Here is a 25,933-nt window from a genome sequence, read left to right on the forward strand (position 1 = left end):
TGCATCCCTACAGGTAAGTTATAAATCACTATCATTAGGCACCCCTAAGTGGAAGAAGCCTTCTCCTTTAAAGCAGAACTTTGCAGCAATTAAATTTACTGAGTTGTGCCACTAAATGTTTTGGGCCACAAGCCCTTTCTCGGATTTGTAACCCCCTAATGGTTTATGATTTTCTTCTTAAAGGGCAAGGAAACCTAAAAAAAAAAAAAAGCAGTAGGAGCCAGCACATGTTGAAATATAATTTATTAAGACATTCAGCTATGTCCGTCAGTCGACATCCAAATGTATCAAAAAAAAAAAAAAAAAAAAAATCATTATTTTATTCAGGAAAACTGAATTCTCAGCCTTTGTTTTCCTTTCTGGCCCAATGGTTTTTATTATAAATTAAACTTTATTTAATTTTTTTTAGATTTCATATCAAAATTCACAATAAAAAAATTGCCGATTTGTTTTTCACCCCCTCCCCAAATCTGCAATCGGTTTATAAATGTAGTTTATTATATAACAACTGGTTCTGGGAGGGGCGGGATACTATATGAAAGTGCGCGCACTAGCAACAGCCTTAAAAATGGCATTTGCGGAGACTGATCATACACGGGAAGGCCCCCGTGTACTCATATCCAGAGAGTGCAAATACATCTATCGTTTAACACTGTTCAATGAAGCTGCAGCTCATTCCCGCTCACCCCCTTTCTGTGCAATGAGGCTCATCCCGCCATGGCGACCAACCAGGCGCTCACCTGAGCTCCAGTTTTACTTCATACAGGGGGAGAGATAGAGGAGGCTGCAGGGCAATAATAATACTATGAAACATAAAAATAAGCAACAAGTTGAGGCTGCAATAAAGTGGCATTGAACCTCCCCACCCCAAAATATCCCCCCCCCCAGTGTGTTATACTCAGAGTGCAAGAATGCATGCAAGCGTGCAGCTTTCTTTCTATGCCATCACACTGGCGGGAGCCCTAATTCTGCTCCATGCTTTAGCTGCTCCGGGCAGGAAAAGTATTCTCTCATCTATGTAAACGTTGGTGGCCCATCAACTCATTGGGACCTTTTAGGTTCTGATTGGGCGAATCTTACCCACATCAAAGTAACAAATATAATTTGAACAAAAATCTAGATTTCTCTTTCTTAGAATTTAGCGTGTCAGTCATAGAAAGGATTGCTTGCTTTGCCTTCATCATAATCGTCATCGTCGGCACCAAGACATGAAAAATAAATCCACGTGGGAGAATTCTGCATACACTTTAAATTTGTGTCAATGTTTTGATTCTTCCTCAGAACAAGATGGGGAGGTGGGTAGTCAGGGTTTGGCTTTGAAATGATCAGTTCCAGCATAGATACAGTATCAGATTCCTGCACAGACCTCACTTTCAGGGGGTAAAGCCTTCACATTTAAGTCCTCTGGCTGCACTTTCCCTGTAGTGAGTATCCTTTGGAGCACCTCATTGCTATTTGAGTTTGCTTCCTCTTGAGAAACGTGCACCTCCAGCTCCCCTCTCCTCTCCACTAGGGATTCTGCTGGCTCAATGTCCATGGTTGGTTCTTGTTCGAGTGCAGAGCATGTTGGCACTGTACCCAAGGTCTCTGTCGTTGCCGCTACCGCAGACAACGGCTCCTGCGGTGGGTTAGCACTTTGCTCCACAACGGGATTGGTGGAGGAGCCAGACTCGGCCACTGCTTGTTGAGACAGAGACTTTAATTGACAGTGACACAGAGGGCAAGTCTCTTGCACGTAGAGCCACTTTTTCAGGCAGCCAGGATGGAAAAAATGGCTGCATGGTGTTATGACAGCTGAATTCATATCCTGCAAAAATAGCATGGAATGTATGAATTGCTCGTGTTACAAATGAATTAGGCAGTCAGAACTATCTATAGAGGGTGCACAGTAGTCCCACTTGGCAGCCATATAAGCCCTTCTGTTGTGGTTAAAAAACAACTGATATGAATACTTTACAGTCCAACATTATTATGGAACCTCACAATGTCTGGTTCCCTTGGCCCCACCTACACACATGCTTGAAAGTTTGTAAGCCCTTTAAAGGAACAGTTCAGTGTAAAAATAAAAACCGGGTAAATATATAGGCTGTGCAAAATAAAAAATGTTTCTAATATAGTCAAAAATGTAATGTATAAAGGCTGGAGTGACTGGATGTCCAACATAATAGCCAGAACACTACTTTTCTGCTCTCTAACTCGGAGTTAGTCAGCAACTTGAAGGGGGGCCAGATGGGACATAACTATTGAATGAGACTGCAATTGATCCTCAGCATTCAGCTCAGATTCAAAAGCAACAGTTATGACCTATGTGCCACCCCCTCAAGTCACTGATTGGTTACCTGATAACCAATCAGTGGAAACCAAGAGAGCGGCAAAGCAGGAAGTAATGTTCTGGCTATTATGTTAGATATTCAGTCACTCCAGCCTTTATACATTACATTTTTGGCTAACTATATAAGAAACATTTTTTTGAGTTTGCACTCCCTATCTATTTACCCAGTTTTAATACTGAACAATTCCTTTAAAATGTTCTCTAGTATTATATGAATGTGACCTAAAACATCACCTGATTTTCAAATAAAACAAAAAATGATTATATTCGGTCATGTATTTATTGAACAATAAAATGATCCAATAACATATCTGCCTGTGGCAAAAGTAAATAAATCAGTATTTTTGCTCAGTATTTGGCGTGACCCCCCCCTTATGCAGCAAGAACTGCAACTAAACTTTGCAGTAACTGTTGATCAATCCTGCACATTCCTCCATACAGCTTCAGCTCTTGGATGTTCGTGAACCGCTCGCGTTAGGTCTTTCAACATTTCAATTGGATTTAGGTCAGGATTTTGACTTGGCCATTACGAAACATTCACTTTATTCTTTTTTTTAACCATTCTTTGGTAGAACGTGTGTGTTTAGGATCATTGTCTTCCGGCATGAGCCACAGTCTCTTGAGATTCTGTTCATGGACAGATTTCTAGACATTTTCCTTTAGAATTCTCTGGTATAGTTCAGAATTTATTGTTTCATCAATGATGACGAGCTGTCATGGTCCAGATGCAGCAAAAAAGGCCAAAACCAGAAACTCCCACCATCATGTTTCCCAAATCAGATAAGGTTCTTATCCTGGAATGCAGTGTTTTTCTTTCTCCAAATTTAAAGTTGAACTAAACCCTAAAAATGAATATGGTTAAAAAAACATTTTATATACAGAACTTATTGCACCAGCCTAAAGTTTCAGCTTGTCAATAGCAGCAATGATCCAGGACTTCAAACTTGTCACAGGGGGTCACCATCTTGGAAAGTGTCTGTGACACTCACATGCTCAGTGGGCTCTGATTGGCTGTTGAGAAGCTAAGCTTAGGGCTCGTCACTAATTATCCAGCAGAAAATGAGCTTCCCCTGTAATATAAGCTGATGCTACAGTGCTGATTATTAAATTCTGATGTGAATTGCACTGGTTTCTGTGCTGCCATGTAGTAATTATCTGTATTAATTACTAATCAGCCTTATATTGTGATATTTCTATTCTATGTGTACTGTATAGTGTGAGTGAGTCCCTAAGCTCAGCAAGTGACAGCAGCACAGAGCATGTGCAGTGAATTGGTAGAAAAGAAGATGGGGAGCTACTGGGGCATCTTAGGATACACAAAAGGGCTGTGGTTGCCTTGGGCTGATACAGAAGCCAAAAACACAAAGTACAGAAACTCTCGTCTACTTCTTTAGTTAAGCTTTAGTTCTCCTTTAACACTCCTCATTTAAGCCAAAAAAGTTCTATTTTGGCTTTATCCGTCCACAAAATATTCATCCAGTATCCTTCTGGTTTGTCCACATGACTTTTAGCAAACTGTAAACAGTCTCCAATATTTCTGGGGGAGAGCAGCGTCTTTCTCCTTGCTACCCTGTCATACACACCATTGCTGTTCAGGGTTCTCCTGATGATGGACTCATTCGCCAATGTGAGACAGTCTTTCAGTTGCTTAGAAGTGACCCTGGGTTCCTTTTAATCTGTTGGACTATTGGACACGTTGCAGTTGGAGTTATCTTTGATGGTTGACCACTCCTGGGTAGGGTAACAACTGTCTTGAAGTTCTTCCATTTGTACACAATCTTTCTGACTTTTGATTGGTGGAGTCAAAACACTTTAGAGATAATCTTGTAACTTTTTTCAGCTTTATGGGCATCAACAACTCTTTTTCTGAGGTCCTCAGACACCTCCTTCGTTCCAGCCATGATGCACATTCACAAATGTGTTCTATGTGTGATCAGGCTTTGCTGGACCCCATTTCTTTGAATAAAACAGGGTCTGGTGTGAAAACAGCAGACTGAGTTCACCTTCAAATTATATGATAATGCTAATGATTCACTTACTTTTGATACACACAGATATGTTATTGGATCATTTTTTGTTCAATAAATACATGGTGTAACATCCTGCATGCCAATCAATATGTAAAAAAGCTATTTCAGATACCGATTGGTCTCATACAGAAGCTAGCTTAGGGCCAAGCCAGGAGCTAGACACCTTTACCTATATATATATATCTATATCTATATATCTATATCTATATGTATCTATATATATATGTATCTATATATATATCTATATATATATATATATATATATATATATATATATATATATATATATATATATCTATATATCTATATATATCTATATATATCTATATATATCTATATCTATATCTATATCTATATCTATATCTATATCTATATCTATATCTATATCTATATATATATATATATATATATATATATATATATATATATATATATATAAAGTGATGAGCGAATTTATTCAACAGACATGGACTCACTGTGAAATTCCGAATGTCGCCGTGTGCAAAATTTTTCGTGAAACTGTGGTGAAAATTGCAGGAAAATTTGCAGAGAAAAAACGCCCATTGACTTTAATACATTTGGAGAAAAACTCCCATAAGAAAAAACGCCCATTGACTAATGCATTTGGAGAAAAAAAAGTCGCAATAAGAAAAAACACCCATTGACTTTAAAAGACCAGTAACATAATTTAAAAAAAAAAAAGTTTCTTTTTAACGAAAAAAAAAACCCAACGAGACAGTTTTCACTTTTAATTTGCAAAGCTTTTATTAAGAAACTACTTATTGACACTCTGCTTGCGATCCTCTTCAGAAACGGCGACAGGGCGATGATCCATTGTGCGGCGCACAATTTCTCCTCCCTGCCTTCTATAGGAGATAGCCAGGGAGAAGAAATCGAGCGCCGCACGATGGATCGGCGCCCTGCCGCCGTTTCTGAAGAGGAGCGCAAGCAAAGAATCGGTAAGTAAATTCTTAAGTGAAAACTGTCTTGGTGTTATTTTTTCGTTAAAAAAAACAACAAATTGTTTTAAATTTTTTTTTTTATGTTACTGGTCCTTTAATGCATTAGGACCTAAAACTCGCCATAAGAAAAAACACCCATTGACTTCAATGCGTTTTGCTAAATTTCACAGTTTTGCAAATGTTGTGGCGAAGCAAAATGGGACAGATTCGCTCATCACTATCTATATACTAAACTGATCCCCATATATATTAACCTAATGGCATTACTTACTTGGTAGCAGATGGAGCAGATGTCATTGTGCTGCTCCAGTTGCTCTTTGGTAGAAACAGGCAAGGACTTGATCTTGTTGACGGCATCCCTGCGCAGAAGAAAGCTCTTCCAGCCCAGCTGAGCCCGCAGCCAGACGTTGTAGTAGGAGTGGATGAAGATGATCATGGAGCCCATCACGGTCCATTCCCCGAAAACGGTTTCCGAGACGCCGTAAGCCACCACGCACAGCGCCACCAGGAACTCCAGCAGGCGATACGTACCGTTGACATAATAAATTGCATCGTCCACGTTCTCCACTGGTTCCTTACGAAATTCTTCAATCATGAACAAAACGTAGACGAAGAGAGTTCCCAGGACCTGGGGAGACAGTTGAAGGCCAAGGAAAGTTAAACTAAAGAAGTAGCTAGAAATGTTGTACATTAGGTTTTGTGCTTCTGTACCAGCCCAAGGCAATCACAGCCCTTTAGCAGTAAAGATCTGTGTCTCCAAAGATGCCCCAGTAGCTCCCCATCTTCTTTTCTGCTGATTCACTGCACATGCTCTGTGCTGCTGTCACTTACTGAGCTTAGGGACCCACTTACACTATACAGTACACATAGAATAGAAATGTCACAATTTAAGGCTGATTAGTAATTAATATAGATAATTACTACATGGCAGCACAGAAACCAGTGCACACCAGTGCATCAGCTTATATTACAGGGGAACCTCATTTTCTGCTGGATAATTAGTGACGAGCCCTAAGCTTAGCTTCTCAACAGCTGCTCAGAGCCCACTGAGCATGTGAGTGTCACAGACACTTTCCAAGATGGTGACCCCCTGTGACAAGTTTGAAGTCCTGGAACATTGCTGCTATTGACAAGCTGAAATTTTAGGCTGGTGCAATAAGTTCAGTATATAAAATATGGAATTTTTAGCCATATTAATTTTTAGGGTTTAGTTCTCCTTTAAAGGGATACTGTTATGGGCAAAATTATTTTTTCAAAACACATCAGTTAATAGTGCTGCTCCAGCAGAATACTGTTCTGAAATCCATTTCTCAAAAGAGGAAACAGATTTTTTTATATTTAATTTTGAAATCTGACATGGCACTAGACATACTGTGAGTTTCCCCAGCTGCCCCCAGTCATGTGACTTGTGCTGTTAAACTTCCCTCACTCTTTACTGCAAGTTGGAGTGATGTCACCCCACTACCTCCTCCGCTCACTCTATTAAAATCACCAGACATCCTGTCTCTCTACATGCAGAATTTGTACAAAAGGCAGGTATTTTGTTAGATTTTGCTTGTGATGAAATCAGTTATTTGAGTGAGCTCTAATACATCTACATTCGTGATAGTTCCCCTTTAACCTTTAAGGTTCTGCCCTTTGATTTTGCAGTGCTTTGTGTCCAGTAAAAACAGATCATGGCATATGACATAGGGGAACCCACAACCACATAATCAATGGGGTTGACACAAGTTTGTTTTAAGCACTACCACAGATTCTACAGCTGGTGGCACTGAAAGGATTAAGCCTATCAGGACAGTGATCTATAATAAGTGCCTTATTTTAATACATACCTGCAAGGAAGTGAGGATGCTGCTCGATATGATAATTAGGAGCCAGAAATCCATGTGGAAGAACTGGCAGATCATGTAGGCCATGTAAGAAGGAAACACCAGCAAGAACAGACACAGGCTGACAGCACGGAAATGTTTCCACAGACTCCTGCAAAGGTACAGAAAAAGAACTGTAAGTATATGTACCAACATAGTAAGTAAGGTTGAAAAAAGACACACATCCATCAAGTTCAAACTTTTAACTTTTTTTTAACCTGCCTAACTGCCAGTTGATCCAGAGGAAGGCAAAAAAAACCCATTTGAAGCCTCTCCAATTTGCCTCAGAGGGGGAAAAAAATTCCTTCCTGACTCCAAAATGCAATGGGACCAGTCCCTGGATCAACTTGTACTATGATCTATCTCCCATATCCCTGTATTCCCTCACTTGCTAAACACCATCCAACCCATTAAGATCAAGCATTAAACACAAACCAAAAGGAAACATATTTAAAGGGTACATATACCCACCGACAGAACCTTATTTCACAGTTCTTTGGGTGTATTTGACAGTACTCTAACCAATATTCAGTTTGATCATGCTTTTGGAGTTCTGTCCAGTCAACACCTTGATGTTAATGCATTGGGTGCATGGGGTCGCTGAAGTGGAACATTGAAAGCAGGGTTAGATTTATTTTTTTTATTCCACAATAGGCCCCCTTTTCCATGACCCCAACCCTCCCACAGACACTGACTCATGAGCAAGTCTCACGAGCCAGAGTTTGTGCAGCAGTTTATAGGGATACGGTCACAGGAAAGCATGTTCTTTTAAAAATGCATCAGTTAACAGTGCTGCTCCAGCTGAATTCTGCACTGAAATCCGTTTCTCAAAAGAGCAAACAGATTTTTTTATATTTAATTTTGAAATCTGACATGGGGCTAGACATATTGTCAGTTTCCCAGCTGCCACAAGTCATGTGACTTGTGCTCTGATAAACTTCAGTCACTCTTTACTGCTGTACTGCAAGTTGGAGTGATATCAGAAAGGTAACCAGAAAACAGCTCCCTAACACAAGATAACAGCTGCCTGGTAGATCTAAGAACAGCGCTCAATAGTAAAATCCAGGTCCCACTTAGACACATTCAGTTACATTGAGGAGAAACAGCAGCCTGCCAGAAAGCAGTTCCATCCTTAAAGGGGAACTATCACAAAAATGAAAATTGAATATAAGCTTCACCATACTGAAATAAGAAACTTTCTGAATACAATCAATTAAATATTCTGCATTGTTTCTGGTTGAGGAATGAAATGTTATATTGTAGAGTGAATTATTTGCAGTGTAAACAGTGTAATTTAGAAATAAAAACTAAATCATAAAAATCGTGACAGAATCCCTTTAAATCCTTACTTGTCACGGGAAGCACCGAGGGCAAGGACAATGGGATCTGCGATTTCCAGCATAGACTGCAGTATGGAGGCCACAACGATGAAGAGAATGATGCTGAGGAGGAAGGCCCTGTGGACCACCTGAAGTTCAATCAGCCCTGTCTGCACAGCCAGGATGAGCAGCGTCACTCCTTCAGTCATGCCCCTGGGGAAAGAAAAATAGTATAATCAGCATTACTATAGCGACTTCATCATCATTACAGTCAATCTTTGCCCTGGTTTTAAGATGTAGATTACAAAGGCTTGGTCCAAAAACCGTTTACTCTACCATGGGGCACATTTCCAGGTTATGATTCCTGCTGGCCCTTCACAGAAAGCACAAATGAGCACACGAGCACCTACCCCAGCCCAAACTTCACTGAACCCAAGTAGAACGATCTTCAAGTCAGGGGGGAATTCACAAAAGTGGTGATATTGAGCCAAAATAAAAAGTGGAGATAAAAATGTCGGATTTCCCTCCACAACCCCACTTTTGTGAATTTGTCTTTTAAACAGACAGTTTTCAGATTTTTGTCTTTTGCACAACATTTTAAAGACATTTTTTTTCTGAATTTGTCTTTAGCTCTTACTACACTTGTCAGTCAGGCATCAAATTGGAATTTTTAGTGGAGGGAGTTTATTTTACCTAGGAAATTATACATTTTTTTTCATATTTGTGTAATTCCACTTCTGTAACAAGATGGAAGGGTCTAAATACAAGAAATGCTATTTTGCATAATATAGGGATTTGTATCAGAAATATGTTTTATTATCTTAGGTCAAGTGTCTAATTGCTGCTAAAACTAAAAAAAAAATGGCTGGGAGGCTTTACTTTTCCTTTAGATAATATATTCACTCAAATTGCTAATATTGCCTTATTCATTAAGCTAAAACTAGTAAAATAATGCATGTGTATGTTAAAAACTTTTTACAGATCAAATTGTATAAAACACTTATTTTGTTTAATCAGTGTTTTACTTGTTTTGTTAATGAGGCTTTTACACCTATAGGGTCAGACAAAAACTTGTGCCGAGACTATAAGGGTAGAGGCACACGATGCTATTTGCCCAGCGACTAATCTCCCCGCAATGCCTTACCGCTGGTTAGACTTTAAAATCACCAGCGGGGTGGCACTCGGAGCGCTTCATTTTCCGAAGTCTAAAACTAAGCGATTTAAGTGCCATCCTGCCGGCAATTTAGATTCTAGCCGGCGGGAAGGCAGTTAGGGAAGATTAGTTTCCCCGATAAAGAGGAGATTTGTCGCCGGGGCGACTGAATCTCCCTGAATCGCCACGTGTCTCTCTGCCCATTAAATGCTAATCCCTATTAATATGCTAATTCTTCCGAATGGGGCACCTACAAGAGGCGTGGAATGAAGATTGGGTGAACCAAAGTAGAGCAAGTTATCTTAGAATTGATCTGACATATTGGGAAGAGTTATACTGAGCTTTACTCCATTTTTAAAATGTGGGAGAAAATGTTGTTTTTGCTCGATTTTTATGTCGTTTCAAAGACAAATTCATAAAAGTGTCTGTAAATGGTCTTTCTTTCACTAAAGTATGAAAAGTGGCGGTTGAGTCGGAATTTAGGCAGATTTCTGTTTGTGAATATGAAGACACCAGTTTACCACCACTTTTACTCCAAAATTGGGCTATCTCCACTTTTGCGAATTCCCCCCATAGGGTTACTGCACTTACAGGAACCCCACACACACATATATATATATAGATAGATAGATAGATATAGATATATTTATATTAGTTCCTTGATAAAGGCCCAGGCATGGGCCGAAATGTTGGATGCACAAGTTGAAATAAAAATCCTTTTTTTCACGAAACATTGGAGTGCGGGTCCCTATCCAATTACTGTATGCTAAAGCTTTGACCCTGCACCCACAGTAACCTCAAGACTGGATCAGAGTGCGTGCGTTTGTGTAAGTATGTATGTATGTATGTATGTATGTATGTATGTATGTATGTATGTGTATATATATATATATATATATGTGTATATATATATATATATATATATATATATATATATATATATATATATATATATATATATATATATATATATATATATATATATATATATATATATATATATATATATATATATATATATATATATAGTTAGGTCCATAAATATTTTGGACTGATATTTTTTTTTCTGTACATTACCACAATGAATTTTAAATGAAACAACTCAGATGCAGTTGAACTGCAGACTTTCAGCTTTAATTCAGTGGGTTGAACAAAATAATTGAATAACCAACCAAGTATTAGAGAAATTAACATTTTATTTCAGCTTTTTAAATTTGTCCAATTACTTTTGAGCCCCTGAAATGAAGTGATTGTGTTACGAAAAAGGCTTTAGTTCCTCACATTTTGATGCAATCTTTTTGTTCAACCCACTGAATTAAAGCTGAAAGTCTGCAGTTCAACTGCATCTGAGTTGTTTCATTTAGAATTCATTGTGGTCATGTACAGAACCAAAATTAGAAAGAAGAAAAAAAGTCTGTCCAAATATTTATGGACCTAACTGTATATATCCTGGTAGGTCAGGACTAAGACCCAAAAGAAGCCCTAGTATTTTACATACACAAACAACCCGACTGTCTTTAGCATCTTACAGCAGCCCCTCTGGCCAGAAACCACAGTCCGGGCCTGGCTCCTGACAAAATAGAAACACACCCACCTGTTCATTGCTGGGTCATTCATGAAAGCTCGGTAGCCTTGCAGGTAAAACTTGCAGAGGGTCAGCACCCCGAGGGCCACAAAGGAGACTGTAAACACTAAGCCGAGGAGTGAGTACGGGGTGCTACAGCATTCGGCGATACTAAAAGACACGAAGGAAACACTTTTATAGTCACGCTTTATATAACTCTGCATGTAAAAGAGCCTCACAACGTCTTACGTCTTTTGTTATTCTCATTTTTGCTCGGGTCTGTTAATCAAAGAACAAGAAAGGAATTGAGGGATCTGGGAGGCTTGACTGGAGCAGCAGTAAACTACAGATACAGCGGTGAGAAAAAGCAGTTCAGGGAATGATACTGCCGTCAATAACATTTACAAGACCTTAAAAACACTGTTTATTGGAAATATGCACGGATGCCGTATAGATCATGATTCTGGTCTCATTTCCAAGGTGATGTCCCCTTCTGCTAAAAACATTTTGTTCTTTGTTTACGCAAAACACACAGTTTATCTTCCGGTCAAGGGTGCGGAATGCAATAAGGTTTTCATCTCAATGATTAAAAGTGTTTAAAAACGGAATATTTCTCCCCAGATAGACAGTTCTGCGAAAGATCCATCAATCTTTTTATCTGATCTGTCTCAGCCACTCCTTAGCAACAGAAACACAGAGTCTGTTTTCCTTCCATCCTTAGTTTTCCCTGAATATTTAAGTTGGACACATGGAACAAATTTAAAGGATAACTAAAGCATTTGTAGCCTACTTCTTTGTTAAAGGGTTACTGTCATGATTTTTATGATGTTGATTTTATTTCTAAATAACACTGTTTACACTTTAAATAATTCACTAATATTTCATTCCTGAACCAGCAAGTGTATTTTTTTAGTTGTAATATTGGGTTTTAGGTGCATTTCAGGTAATTTTGCCTGGCCATGTGCTTTCAGAAAAAGCCAGCACTTTAGGATGAAACTGCTTTCTGGCAGGCTGTTGTTTCTCCTGCTCAATATAACTGAATGTGTCGCAGTGGGACCTGGATTTTACTATTGAGTGCTGTTCTTAGATCTACCAGGCAGCTGTTATCTTGTGTTAGGGAGCTGTTATCTGGTTACCTTCCCATTGTTCTGTTGTTAGGCTGCTGGGGGGGGGGTGATATCACTCCAACTTGCAGTACAGCAGTAAAGAGTTACTTAAGTTTATAAGAGCACAAGTCACATGACTGGGGCAGCTGGGAAACCGACAATATGTCTTTTGAGAAACAGATTTCAGTGCAGAAATCTGCTGGAGCTGCACTATTAACTGATGCGTTTTCCCATGACAGTATCCCTTTAAGCTTAACATTATGTTTTGGGGTTGTGTAGCATCCCACATAATGAAGATCTGTGCCTCCAAACATGTCCCCAGTAGCTCCCCATCTTCTTTTCTACTGCTCATCACTTCTGCTGTCATCAATTCTGCTGTCATCTACTTGAGCGTAGGGACCAACTCACAATATACTGTATTTAGCATTTTGCATCATAATCAGCTTGTAACATTGGCTTCTACGAAAATTTACCAGAGAGTTGTGCTTGAGATGCCCAGAGCACACGGAGCATGTGCAGTGGGACATAAAAAAAGGGCCTAACAAGGTTACAACATTTGGAGCCCCTGTAGAAACTTTGAAGGCCTAGAAATTTACTGCGAAGGGCAGAGACACACGTGGAGATTCAGGGAGATTTAGTCGTCCGGCGTCAAATCGCCTCTTCTTCGGGCGACTTATCTCCCCGAACTGCCTTCCGGTGGCTAGAGTCTCAATCGGCGTCGGGATGGCAGTCAGAGCGATACATTTTCCGAAGTATCCTCGTGAGGCAACTTCGGAAAACGAAGCACTCCAAGTGCCATCCCGCCGGCTATTTAGATTCTAGCTGGCGGGAAGGCAGTTCGGTGAAATTAGTCGCCCGATGAAGAGGCGATTTTTCGCCGGGCAACTAAATCTCCCCGAATCTTTACGTTTGTCTCTGCCCTAAGAGATTAGAGTTTTGCATTGGATCAGGTGAGAGAAGAACAACCTCAAAGCAGTTAAGAGTTCGGCTGGAAAACCTTTATCTCCCAACTACAATGGTCTCCTCTGTGTTCAGTGTTTAACCCAGATGGGATGTCACTTCCGGGATCACTTGGTGCTCTGTAACTTTATTATTTGTATTTAAACTGCCTTGTCTACCAAACTAGACCAATGCAAGATTATATTATAGTAGGGATTGGCAAATTTTTTCGCCTTGTTTCACCGTGAAAAAAAAAACAGACTTGTATGGCGTTGCGCTTTAAAGAAAAATTTGCTGGCGACAAATTTTTGGCGAAGAGAAATGGATCCTATTTGCTGGTACAGGTATGGGGCCTGTTATCCAAAATGCTCAGGACCAGGGGTTTTCTGGATAATGAATCTTTCCATAATTTGGATCTTCCTAAATCCAGGGGCAGATTTATCAACGGTCGAATTAAAATTTTCTATTTTATTGTGGTCAAAACTGTCAAATTCGACTAGGGAGTTATTCAAATTCAATTCGAGTTTTTTAAAAAAAAATTTGAATTTGAGATTTATCATACTCTGACTATTCGCCACCTAAAACCTGCCAAATTGCTGTTTAACACAATGGGAGACGTCCAGGGATCAATTTGGAGTTGTTCCTGAAACAAGAGTTTACTCTGGAGAAAAAACTCGAATCAAATTTGATCTGAATTCGATTCGAGTTTTCGGGTCGATTTAATTCATCCCAGTTTTAAAAATTTGTATTTTTTAAATAAATTTCAGTTGGTTGAATTTTAAATTTATGGGAGTTTAGGGGAGTTTTTAAAAAAACCTCACATGAATTCGAAATTCGACCTTTGATAAATGTGCCTCAGAGCCAACTAGAAAATCATGCAAACGTTAAATAAACGCAATAAGCTGGAATTGCTTCCAATAAGGATTCATTATGTCTTAGTTTGGATCAAGTACAAGCTACTGTTTTATTATTACAGAGAAAAAGGAAATCATTTTTTTTTAAAATTTGGATTATTTGATTAAAATTGAGTCTATGGGAGACGGACTTTCAGTAATTCGGAGATTTATGGATACCGGATCCCATACCGGTTATATAAAATACAGCATTTCGAGCAATATTTATTTTTAGCCTTCAGTTCTCTTTTAAAAGTTATCCAATCCATCATCTACAAGATTCTTGTAGAGTAGAACTGTTAAAGGGCAAGCTGCCCTGATCGAACGGATGGGCTGGACAAGTGAGTTTCTATGGTGAAGTACCTGGCATTTGGGGGGGATTATACAGAAATATGAAGCCAAACTTGACCAGGTCTAGGACCCAATGGCATATACAGTTTACCTGTCCAATGAAACAACAGAAGAACTTACCTTGTAAGAAAGAGGAAAAGGAGGCGCTCGCGAGAGGTCGGCTGATCACGGGTGCTGAAATAGGTATAGATCTGAAGGGCAAACAAAACCAACCAGAACACCATGAACAAGACTGGAACCACCAGCTGATTCCAGAGAGACATCCCCAGGGCCAGCAGGCCATACACTTCCACTACCTGTAGGATACACACGATTGGTCAAAACATATTTTAATTCAGCACATATCCATATTTTGGATTAATATACTAAACTACGTTAATCAATATTCGGTATCTGAATAGTAATAATTATAATTTATTTGTTTAAAGGGACAGTGTCATGGAAAAAAAATGTTTTCAGTTATCAGTGCTGCTCCAGCAGAATTCTGCACTGAAAGCAGATTTTTTTTAATTTTGAAATCTGACATGGGGCTAGACATAGTCAGTTTTCCAGCTGCCCCCAGTCATGTGACTTGTGCTCTGATAAACTTCAGTCACTCTTTACTGCAAGTTGAAGTGATATCACCCCCTCCACCCATCAGGCGAAAAACTAGGGATGCACCGAATACACTATTTTGGTTTCGGCCAGACCCGTCGCGAAAGATTAGGCCGAATACCGAACGGAATCCTAATTTGCATACGCAAATTAGGGTTGGGAAGGGGAAAACATTATTTAAGTGCTTGTTGTGTGGCAAAAAGTGACGTGATTTCCCACCCTGTCCCTAAATTGCATATGCAAATTAGGGTTCCGGTTCAGTTCGGCCAAATCCGAATCCTGCTGAACCCGAACCGAATCCTGGATTCGGTGCATCCCTACTAACAACAGAACAATGGGAAGGTAACCAGATAGCAGCTCCCTAACACAAGATAACAGCTGCCTGGTAGATCGAAAAACAGCACTCAATAGTAAATTCCAAGTCCCACTGAGACACATTCAGTTACATTGAGTAGGAGAAACAACAGCCTGCCAGAAAGCAGTTCCATCCTAAAGTGCTGGCTCTTTCTGAAAGCACATGACCAGGCAAAATGACCTGAGATGCACCTACACACCAATATTACAACTAAAAAATACACTTGCTGGTTCAGGAATGACATTTTATATTGTACAGTGAATTATTTGCAGTGTAAACAGTGTCATTTAGAATAGAAACGACATCATAAAAATCATGACAGTATCCCTTTAACTACTTGCTTGTTAGTGCACAACTTACACAAATAGCACCGGCAAATGTAACTAGTGTTATGACGAATATTAGATCAGTTATACAAGTCATGGTTGTGGCATGTTCTGCCAGGATGTTCGGATGTTTTTCTTGTTTGAAAAATGTGAGAAAAAAGTTTTATGAGGGGTCAAATAAGCAGAAAAACATCAGACCAAGCTCTCTTTCCTTCTCCTGACAACTAAATCGGGTTCTTCATGGTCGGAAACAGATCAACAGGTGGCGCTATTGTAACAAAACAATCATATTACAGGTATGGGATCTGTTATCCAGAATGCTCGGGACCTGGGGTTTTCCGGACAAAGGATCTTTCTGTAATTTGGATCTTTGTACCTTAAGTCTACAAGAAAATCATGTAAACATTAAATAAACCCAATAGTCTGGTTTTGCTTCCAATAAGGATTAATTATATCTTAGTTTGGTAAAAGCAACAGTTTAATTATTACAGAGAAAAAGGAAATCATTTTTAAAAATTTTGATTATTTGATTATAATGGAGTCTATGGGAGATAGCTTTTCCGTAATTCTGAGCTTTCTGGATAACGGGTTTCCGGATAACGGATCGCATACCTGTACCATTACATGTGTCCCTTAATATCTTAGAAGTTTACAGAAATATAAAACCCATTTATGAAATTCACTGTGCAAGAGAGACATGGGTATCTAGACCAGCATATAAGCATTTATTCAATGACAGGTGACTGTTCTGGGTCAGCCTTGGAGGAAAAGCCCAAAAAGTCTAGAAGCCGGTGAAGCACCTGGACTACACAGAGCACATAAATTGGGCTGAGAAAGAGGAACAGGAAGACGAGGAGTCAGAATTAAAGGGGATTTATCGCGAAAATGAAAATTTAATATAAGCTTCCTCATACTAAAATAAAAAAACTTTCTAAATAAAATCAGTTCAATATTGTGCAGTTTCTGAATCAATTTTATCTTCACTATCCCTCTCTCAGCATCTGTTTCTCTTCATTCTGTCTTCATGCAGCAGTTGGGTGTCAGATATTCATTGACACTTAGATCCAATATATCTTATAGGGGGGGGGGGGGGGGGGTCTTTTCCTAACAGATGTATTCGAGCTCACTCAATGGATTCCAAAAAACAAAATCTAACAAAACTGCCTTTTGCACAAATTCTGCATGTAGAGAGACAGGATTTCTGGTGCAATAAATATAAATGCAAGTTATACACTAAATGGCAGTGTGTTGGGAGTTTCCTTAAATGAGAAGGATCTTCTCAAGTGTCTAATTCTGGGCAGTGTCATTCTGTGGCCACTAAAGCAAATACAGTTCTGTATTAAAAAAAGGGCATTAACTCAAGGGATGAAAACATAATTATGTCTCTTTATAGGTCCCTGGTGAGGCCTCATCTGGAGTATGCAGTGCATTTTTGGAGATGGAGAGAGTGCAGAGACTAAGTGCAACTAAATTGGTTAGAGGGACAGAAGACTTAAATTATGAAGGTAGACTGTCAAGGTTGGGGTTGTTTTCTCTGGAAAAAAGGTGCTTGCGAGGGGACATGATTTCACTTTACAAGTACATTAGAGGACATTATAGACAAATAGCAGGGGACCTTTTTACCCATAAAGAGGATCACCGTACCAGAGGCCTCCCCTTTAGACTAGAAGAAAAGAACTTTCATTTGAAGCAACGTAGGGGGTTCTTCAGTCAGGACAGTGAGGTTGTGGAATGCACTGCCGGGTGATGTTGTGATGCTGATTCAGTTAATGCCTTTAAGAATGGCTTGGATGATTTCTTGGACAGACATAATATCAAAGGCTATTGTGATACTAAGCGCTATAGTTAGTATAGGTATGGGTATATAGAATGTGTGTGAAAGTAGGGAGGTGTGTGTGTATAGATGCTGGGTTTTCATTTGGAGGGGTTGAACTTGATGGACTTTGTCCTTTTTCAACCCGATTTAACTATGTAACTATGGTGATTTTAATAGAGTGAGCTCTAATACATCTTCTAGGCAAAAGGCCTATAAGATATATTGGATCAATGAATATCTGACACCCAACTGCTGAATGAAGAGAGAATGAAGAGAAACAGATGCTGAGAGAGGAATAGTGAATATGCTTAATTATTTCAGAAACGGTACATCATTTTTGATTGATTGTATTTAGAAAGTTTCCTATTTTTTAGTATGATGAAGCTTATATTAAATCATCATTTTCACAATAGTTCCCCTTTAAATATTCATCAAATGTTTTGCCATATCTGGCTACACTCTTAATTTCACTGCAAATACTGGGTGCCAAATATTCCCACTCTCAGCATCTGTTTCTCTTCATTCTGTCTTCATGCAGGAGTTGGGGGTCAGATATTCATTGACAATGCATATATTGGAAAAAAAAAAAAAAACCAAAAAACGTACCTGTGCGAGCTCCCGGTATGCCGACTTAGCAAGATTAAAGGGGACTAATAAATTTGATGCCAGAAAGTACAAGACTTCAAGCCCAGTGAAAATCATGGCAAACTTGTTAATGACAACGATGGTTTCAATGGGGATAAGGCAGAGGCGGGCCAAGAGAGGCAGCATGTGAGCGGAGAACAGCCAGATCTGCTTGGTCTTCATCACACAGGAGCAGAGAGTGCACACCACCAGCTGGCCTAAAACACAGCATGTGAGACCAAAATGATCACTAGGTGAAAAGTAACATGGTGTTTTAGTGAAACCATACTAAAGTTCCAGCATGTATACTGCATCTATACAAACCTGCATTAGAGAAAGATTCCTTTTTATTCATAACAAACACAGGACAGTGTTGAGTAACTTTGCAGTTGGCACAAACACATCCACATTCTTGGCCTGGTTCTGGCACCATTTTGTCCATTCAAGGCAATGTGAGACTTATGAAAGCAATTTTGGTCATTTTAACACTGGCTGAGCCTAGTGTGCCTACAGCCTTAAAGGAGAACTAAACCCTAAAAATGAATGGGGCTAAAAATGTAATATTTTATACACTGAGCTGATTGCACCAGCCTTAAGTTTCAGCTTGTCAATAGCAGCAATGATCCAGGACTTCAAACTTGTCACAGGGGGTCACCATCTTGGAAAGTGTCTGTGACACTCACATGCTCAGTGGGCTCTGATTGGCTGTTGAGAAGCTAAGCTTAGGGCTCGTCACTAATTATCCAGCAGAAAATGAGGTTGGTCAGTAATATAAGCTGATGCCACAGGGCTGATTATTAAATTCTGGTGCTAATTGCACTGGTTTCTGTGCTGCCATGTAGTAATTATCTGTATTAATTACTAATCAGCCTTATATTGTGACATTTCTATTCTATGTGTACTGTATATTGTGAGTGGGTCCCTAAGCTCAGTTAGTGACAGCAGCACAGAGCATGTGCAGTGAATCAGCAGAAAAGAAGATGGGGAGCTACTGAGGCATCTTTGGAGATACAGATCTTTACTGCTAAAGGGCTGTGGTTGCCTTGGGCTGGTACAGAACCCAAAACATAATGTACAACATTTCTACCTACTTCTTTGAGCCAATCGCTCATTAAATGTCATGAGTGCCCTTGTAAAATGCATTTCTTAAAGGAAAACTATACCCCCCAAAAAATGTAGGTCTCTATAAAAAGATATTGCATAAAACAGCTCATATATAAAATCCTGCTTCATGTAAATAAACCATTTTCATAATAATATACTTTTCTAGTAGTATGTGCCATTGGGTAATCATAAATAGAAAATTGCCATTTTAAAAAAATAAGGGCCGCCTCCTGGGATCGTAGGATTCACTGTACTCACAAACAAACCAACAACCATACATGTTAGGTCACATGAGCCAATTAACAGACAGAGTTGTGTCTTTTGCTTCCTCACTTCTTCCTGTTACAGTTAGAGTTGAAGTATTTCTGGTCAGGTGATCTCTGAGACAACACAGAGACCATCACAAAATGGTGGCTCAAGGCAAGAGATGTAAAAGGGCAATATTTATTTAAATATATATTCCAGTTTGGTAAGATTCTTTAATATGCCACTTAATATGATATAAACTATCTGTTGCTTAAGTGTTCATTTTGGGGGTAAAAACACATCAAGGGTACGGTTATACTTTCCACTAAATTTGGATACAAGCCTTTCTCCATTGTTATTAATGGGGCACACACCCCCCTTGATCAACATAAGTGTAATGAATTAGAGCTTAATAAATAGTTATTGTTATTTATTGAGTAAAACAGGGCAAAAAGGGAAATAAAGCTTCGCCATCTTTGGTCCTTGAATGTAGATACCATAGATATTTCCGGATTATAATAATGGCCAAAAAGTATGTTCACACAAACCCTATTATTTCAGCACTAGTCGAACAACAAATTCTACTGCCTGTTTAAACTGTTCCCTACTGGTGCAATGGAGAAAAACCAAGAGGGCATTTTAGCTGTAAAGGTTCATTACATCATTTATTAAAGGAGAATTCAACCCGTAATAAAAAAAAAACCTCCCCCCTACCCTGGGTAGACCCCCCTCCATCCTCCCCCCAGCCACCCCGGGCAAATGCATCTAAGAGTTCACGGGCGCCATCTTTTTTCTTTCTTTTTCGGAAGTTTCGGTGCATGCGCAGTTGGAGTAAATTTCTGGTCCTGAACCACTGCGCATTCGCTGAAAGTCACGATAATTTACGAAAACTTTCGGAGCATGAGCAATTGTTTGGGACCGGAAATTTACTCCAACTGCACATGTGCCGAAAATGCCGTCAAGACACAATGATTACCGGAGAAGAAGATGACTGCCGTGAACTCCGAGGCCAGAATCTGCTCGGAGGGGCGAGTAAAAAATTTGTGGCATGTAGGCTGGGGGGAGGAGGGAGTCTACCCAGGGTAGGGGTTTTTTTTTATTATGAATTGAATTCTCCTTTAAGGGCCAAATTGTAAATTCAAATTTTAGAATTTTTTTTTTTTGGTCAAAACTCTCAAATTCGAATTGGGTACAATCCAAACTCCATTCAAATTTTAAAGGCATACGGTCATGGGGAAAAAAAAAAGTTTTCAAAATGAATCAGTTAATAGTGCTGCTCCAGCAGAATTCTGCACTGAAATCCATTTCTCAAAAGAGCAAACAGATTTTTTTATATTCAATTTTGAAATCTGAAATGGGGCTAGACATATTGTCAATATCCCAGCTGCCCCAAGTCATGTGACTTGTGCTCTGATAAACTTCAATCACTCTTCACTGCTGTACTGCAAGTTGGAGTGATATCACCCTCCCCCAGCAGCCAAACAAAAAAACACTGGGAAGGTAACCAGATAGCAGCTCCCTAACACAAGATAACAGCTGCCTGGTAGATCTAAGAACAACACTCAATAGTAAAAACCCATGTCCCACTGAGACACATTCAGTTACATTGAGAAGGAAAAACAGCAGCCTGCCAGAAAGCATTTCTCTCCTAAAGTGCAGGCACAAGTCACATGACCAGGGGCAGCTGGGAAATTGACAAAATGTCTAGCCCCATGTCAGATTTCAGAAATGAATATAAAAAAAATCTGTTTGCTCTTTTGAGAAATGGATTTCAGTGCAGAATTCTGCTGGAGTAGCACTATTAACTGATGCGTTTTGAAAAAAACATGTTTTCCGATGACAGTATCCCTTTAATTCAAAAAATTTAATTTATCAAACAGTGACCCTTGGAACAATTCGAATTAGACTATTCACCACCTAAAACCTGCCGAGTTCATGTATAAGTCAATGGGAGTGGTCCAAGGACCAATTTGCTAGCCTTCCTGACATTCGAGTTTTTGAGTTTAGTCAAATTCAATTTGAGTTTTCGGGTTGGTAAAATTAGTGCGAGTTTTAAATACTCTATTATTTTTATTAAAGGGGAACTATCGTGAAAATGAAAATTTAATATAAGCTTCAGCACACTGAAATAAGAAAATTTCTAGCTACAGTCAATTAAAAATTCTGTACCATTTCTGAAATAATGAAGTTTATCGCTTTTGCCTAGAAGATGTATTAGAGCTCACTCTATTAAAATCACCAGACATCATGTCTCTCTACATGCAGAATTTTGTGCAAAGGGCAGTTATTTTGTTAGATTTCGAGTATATTTGAATTTTTTTAGAGTTACAAAAAAAACTCACATGAATTTGAAATGTGACCATTGATGGTGCCTCCCAATGTCATGAAGCCAGATACTCCAGCCAATGCCCAGGCTGGAACACTGATGGGCGTTTTTGATTTGTTTGTTGTCAAATCGCCCTTACTGTCGAGTGAGTAAAATACAACTAAATTCTAAAGAATAGGAAAATGTGCCTTGATCCCTAAATATGCAACAGAAGTGTACCCCAACATCCAGCCTGCTGGTCAGCCATTTGAGAAAACATCTAGTGTATCATCGCAGATCACAGATATCATAAAATGGTAAATATCTCAGCAGAAGGAATGCAATACTCACCCACTAGTGCAGTAATAAAGCGGTTCATGGACAATGGTTCTAGGTGCATCGGCCCTTCATAGCCAGATTCGAGCTCACTGCGGACATAATCCCTGGCAAGATAGTAAATATGACAATAAAATGCAAAGTGTTGGAGCATTTCACCTATCCCCTAATTAAGCAGAGTCTTAAAAGAGTCTATGGGTCAGGGCACACGCTCAGATTCAGGGAGATTAGATGGCCTGCGACAAATCTCCTCTTCGGGGGCGACTATTGTCCCTGAATTGTCTCCCGTTGGCTAGAATTTATATCACGGGATGGCATTTGGAGCACTTTGTTTTTCAAAGTCGCCCAATGTTTCCTCGCGAGGCATCTTCGGGCGACTAGTTTGGGGAGGTTAGTTGCCCCGAAGAAGAGGAGATTTGTCGCTGGGCGAATAATCTCCCCGAATCTGAGAGTGTGCCCTGACCCTAAAAGGTGGAGTTGAAGGGGTAGTAAAATGCTGAATGTTTTGTACAAGGATTTGATGTTAAGAAGAAGGCACATACCTGGAAATCTGATGCCCTGCAAACAGCAAAAGAGCAGCCACAAAATATAGATACAACTTAGCCAGATGCTGTCGGGGCAGAGTCAGTAATACCACGCTTAAGATGTAGCCTGCAAAAGAATATTCGGGCTGTATTATACAGCAAATGGCCAAACACATGAATTAAGTGCTAAAACATGGTAAAGAACAGACCAATATTGGATTATATAGGTGTATGGAAAGCAGTGATCCCCTAAAACAAAGGTGGCTCAGAGATTTGGGGAGAATTTTCTGCTGACTGCCATAGATACTCCTGGAAAACTATTCTGGGGTCAAATATTTGGACTAAAGGGCACTTGTCCTATATATACACACACACAATATTCAGCAACATTTCAAACAATATTCAGCAATATGTTATATTTAGCACGTCTGTAACCTTATTATAAGCAAAGGGGAGGGGGGGAGGACTGGCCAAACATTAGGATGCAAAAGGGGTCTTGAATTGAAGAAGTCTGATAACCTGCTAATGTAGAGGATTTAAGCAGTTTAAAGTGATACGGACACTAAAAAACTACTTTTTAAAATATGAATGTATATATATATATATATATATATAAATGAATATATATATATATATATATATATATATATATATATATATATATATATATATATATATATATATATATATATATATATATATATATATATATATATATATATATATATATATATATATATAAAAGTTACCTATAGGTCATGTTGCTCATTTTTTTGCAAGGGTTGGTTATCTAAGTTATTGTTAGTTGAAGTTTCTAAACCTGACAGTTTTGCCAACCGGACTGTCAGTTTCTAATGCGAACGGACTCTTGCTGCACAATATGGCAGCCCCCTCATACATGAACATGGGGTAGAGTCCTGCACGGCACCAATCTGTGAAATCCGAACCCGACCCGAACCCGCATACTTACCCGCTTGGACCCGCTACCCGACCTAACCCGCAAGTACAGGTATAGGATACGTTATCCGGAAGCCCATTATCCAGAAAGCTCCAAATTATAGAAAGGCTGTCTCCCATAAACTCCATTTTATCAAAATAATCAAAAATGTTTAAACTAAGATATAATTAATCCTTATTGGAAGCAAAGCCAGCCTATTGGGTTTATTTAATGTTTACATGATTTTCTAGTAGACAAATTATGAAGATCCAAACTATGCAGAGATCCATTATCCGGAAAACCCCAGGTCCTGAGCATTCTGGATAACATGAATAAAATATTTGTAGCATGGAGTTGTTTTACTCCTCTCCAACATTTTTGAAAACGTTTGAGGGGCATGGACAAATTGCTGCAGTTCTTGTCTATCGGCAAAGAATTGGAAAGTTTGGCCTGTGTCTGCACGGGTTTCCTGCCATCATAGTATACACATAATGAATGATAATATTCAGGAATGTATATATAATTAGGGATGCACCAAATCCACTATTTGGGATTCAGCCGAATCCCCGAATCCTTGGTGAAAGATTAGTCTGAATATCCAACAAATCCTAATTTGCATATGCAAATTAGGGCCAGGAAAGGGAAAAAGTGGAAAAAATTCTTTGGATTTTGGATTCGGTTCTGCCAGGCACAAGGATTCGGACGAATCCTGCTGAAAAAGGCAGAATCCTGGCCGCATCCCAAACCAAATCCTGGATTCGATGCATCCCTATAAATAAGATCTATAAAAAGCATGTTACATGGATTGGGTTTTTGCAGGGATATCGGAATACAATCATGTGCCAAGAATTAGCCTTGCCACCAGATCGGAGGTCGGCCAGTTAAAGGAGAACTAAACCCTAAGAATTAATATGGCTAAACATGCCATATATTATATACTGAACTTAAGTTTCAGCTTGTCAATAGCAGCAATGATCCAGGACTTCAAACTTGTCACAGGGGGTCAACATCTTGGAAAGTGTCTGTGACACTCACATGCTCAGTGGGCTCTGATTGGCTGTTGAGAAGCTAAGCTTAGGGCTCGTCACTAATTATCCAGCAGAAAATGAGGTTGGTCTGTAATATAAGCTGATGCTGCAGGGCTGATTATTAAATGCTGATGCTAATTGCACTGGTTTCTGTGCTGCCATGTAGTAATTATCTGTATTAATTACTAATCAGCCTTATATTGTGACATTTCTATTCTATGTGTACTGTATATTGTGAGTGGGTCCCTAAGCTCAGTAAGTGACAGCAGCACAGAGCATGTGCAGTGAATCAGCAGAAAAGAAGATGGGGAGCTACTGGGGCATCTTTGGAGACACAGATCTTTACTGCTAAAGGGCTGTGGTTGCCTTGGGCTGGTACAGAAACCCAAACAATAATATACAACATTTCTACCTACTTCTTTAGTTACGCTTTAGTTCTCCTTTAAGCTGTGGATTGACATTAGCGAGGACAAGAATTAATTTACTCACCAGCCTCATTATCATAAGATCAAGTTGGTGGAACGGTTTTACAAGTTAATAGGACAGCATTGTAGCTATTTATAAACACACTCCCGTAATATTAGAAAGTACCTGAATGTTCTTTGGACTTTTTCAGGCAAGCGGCAGTTTCAGACATGGCTGCCCCCATACGCAAAAGATACAGTAGTCTTTTGCAGTAACAGGATGGGTCTGGGTATCAATTTAGAATATTGTAAGGTGAAAGGTTAAGGTCGCGAAACAAGCCTTTGCTACGGTATTAGAATGAGTGTTCCATCGATTTCCAGGTTAAGACCAGAAGCAATCTGCAGAGCTGTCAGCTGTCATGTTATATATGTAAATAGCCTGCCTCACTAACAAGTCAAATAAGGTCTAGACTGACTGTCACAGAGGGGATTACCAATAGAACGGTTTCATGTCATGTAGTCTTGCCGTCTGATGTCAGGAAACCCAGGGAAATTAACTTGAAAGTGTAATGTGAGCTGGGGACTTTCCCATGCAGAAAAGATACACACACTCCTCAAGTTCTACAGTAATAATAACAGCAGGGGAAAAAAAATAACGATTACAGTAATATGGAGAAAGGATGGCTACATAAAGGGTGTGAACTTAATCTCTCTTCACACTTAGTAATGTAATATAATCAATATCTCAAAATTATAATTGACAGAAGGGAGTCCATTATCCCTTATAATACATGAGTGATTGCGTTCCCTGTATAAC

The 25,933-nt window shown here is 39.2% G+C and overlaps 1 protein-coding gene across 1 annotated transcript in view; it reads right to left on the minus strand.

Moving 5' to 3' along the window:
* Nucleotides 1-228: 228 nt before the first annotated feature.
* Nucleotides 229-25,933, minus strand: part of rnf145.S (ring finger protein 145 S homeolog) — a gene marked incomplete at its 5' end in the record, with an annotated part of 32,444 nt that continues 6,739 nt past the window's right edge. Inside the window, 9 exon segments of the mRNA NM_001095835.1 lie at nt 229-1,807; nt 5,596-5,952; nt 7,157-7,304; nt 8,542-8,724; nt 11,259-11,399; nt 14,638-14,813; nt 18,215-18,450; nt 22,239-22,330; nt 22,766-22,874. Of these exon segments, the coding sequence (NP_001089304.1) occupies nt 1,349-1,807; nt 5,596-5,952; nt 7,157-7,304; nt 8,542-8,724; nt 11,259-11,399; nt 14,638-14,813; nt 18,215-18,450; nt 22,239-22,330; nt 22,766-22,874 (1,901 nt within the window). The 3' untranslated portion in view covers nt 229-1,348.

This window comes from Xenopus laevis, chromosome 3S (genome assembly GCF_017654675.1).
Source record: "Xenopus laevis strain J_2021 chromosome 3S, Xenopus_laevis_v10.1, whole genome shotgun sequence".
In the NCBI taxonomy this organism is placed as follows: domain Eukaryota; kingdom Metazoa; phylum Chordata; class Amphibia; order Anura; family Pipidae; genus Xenopus; species Xenopus laevis.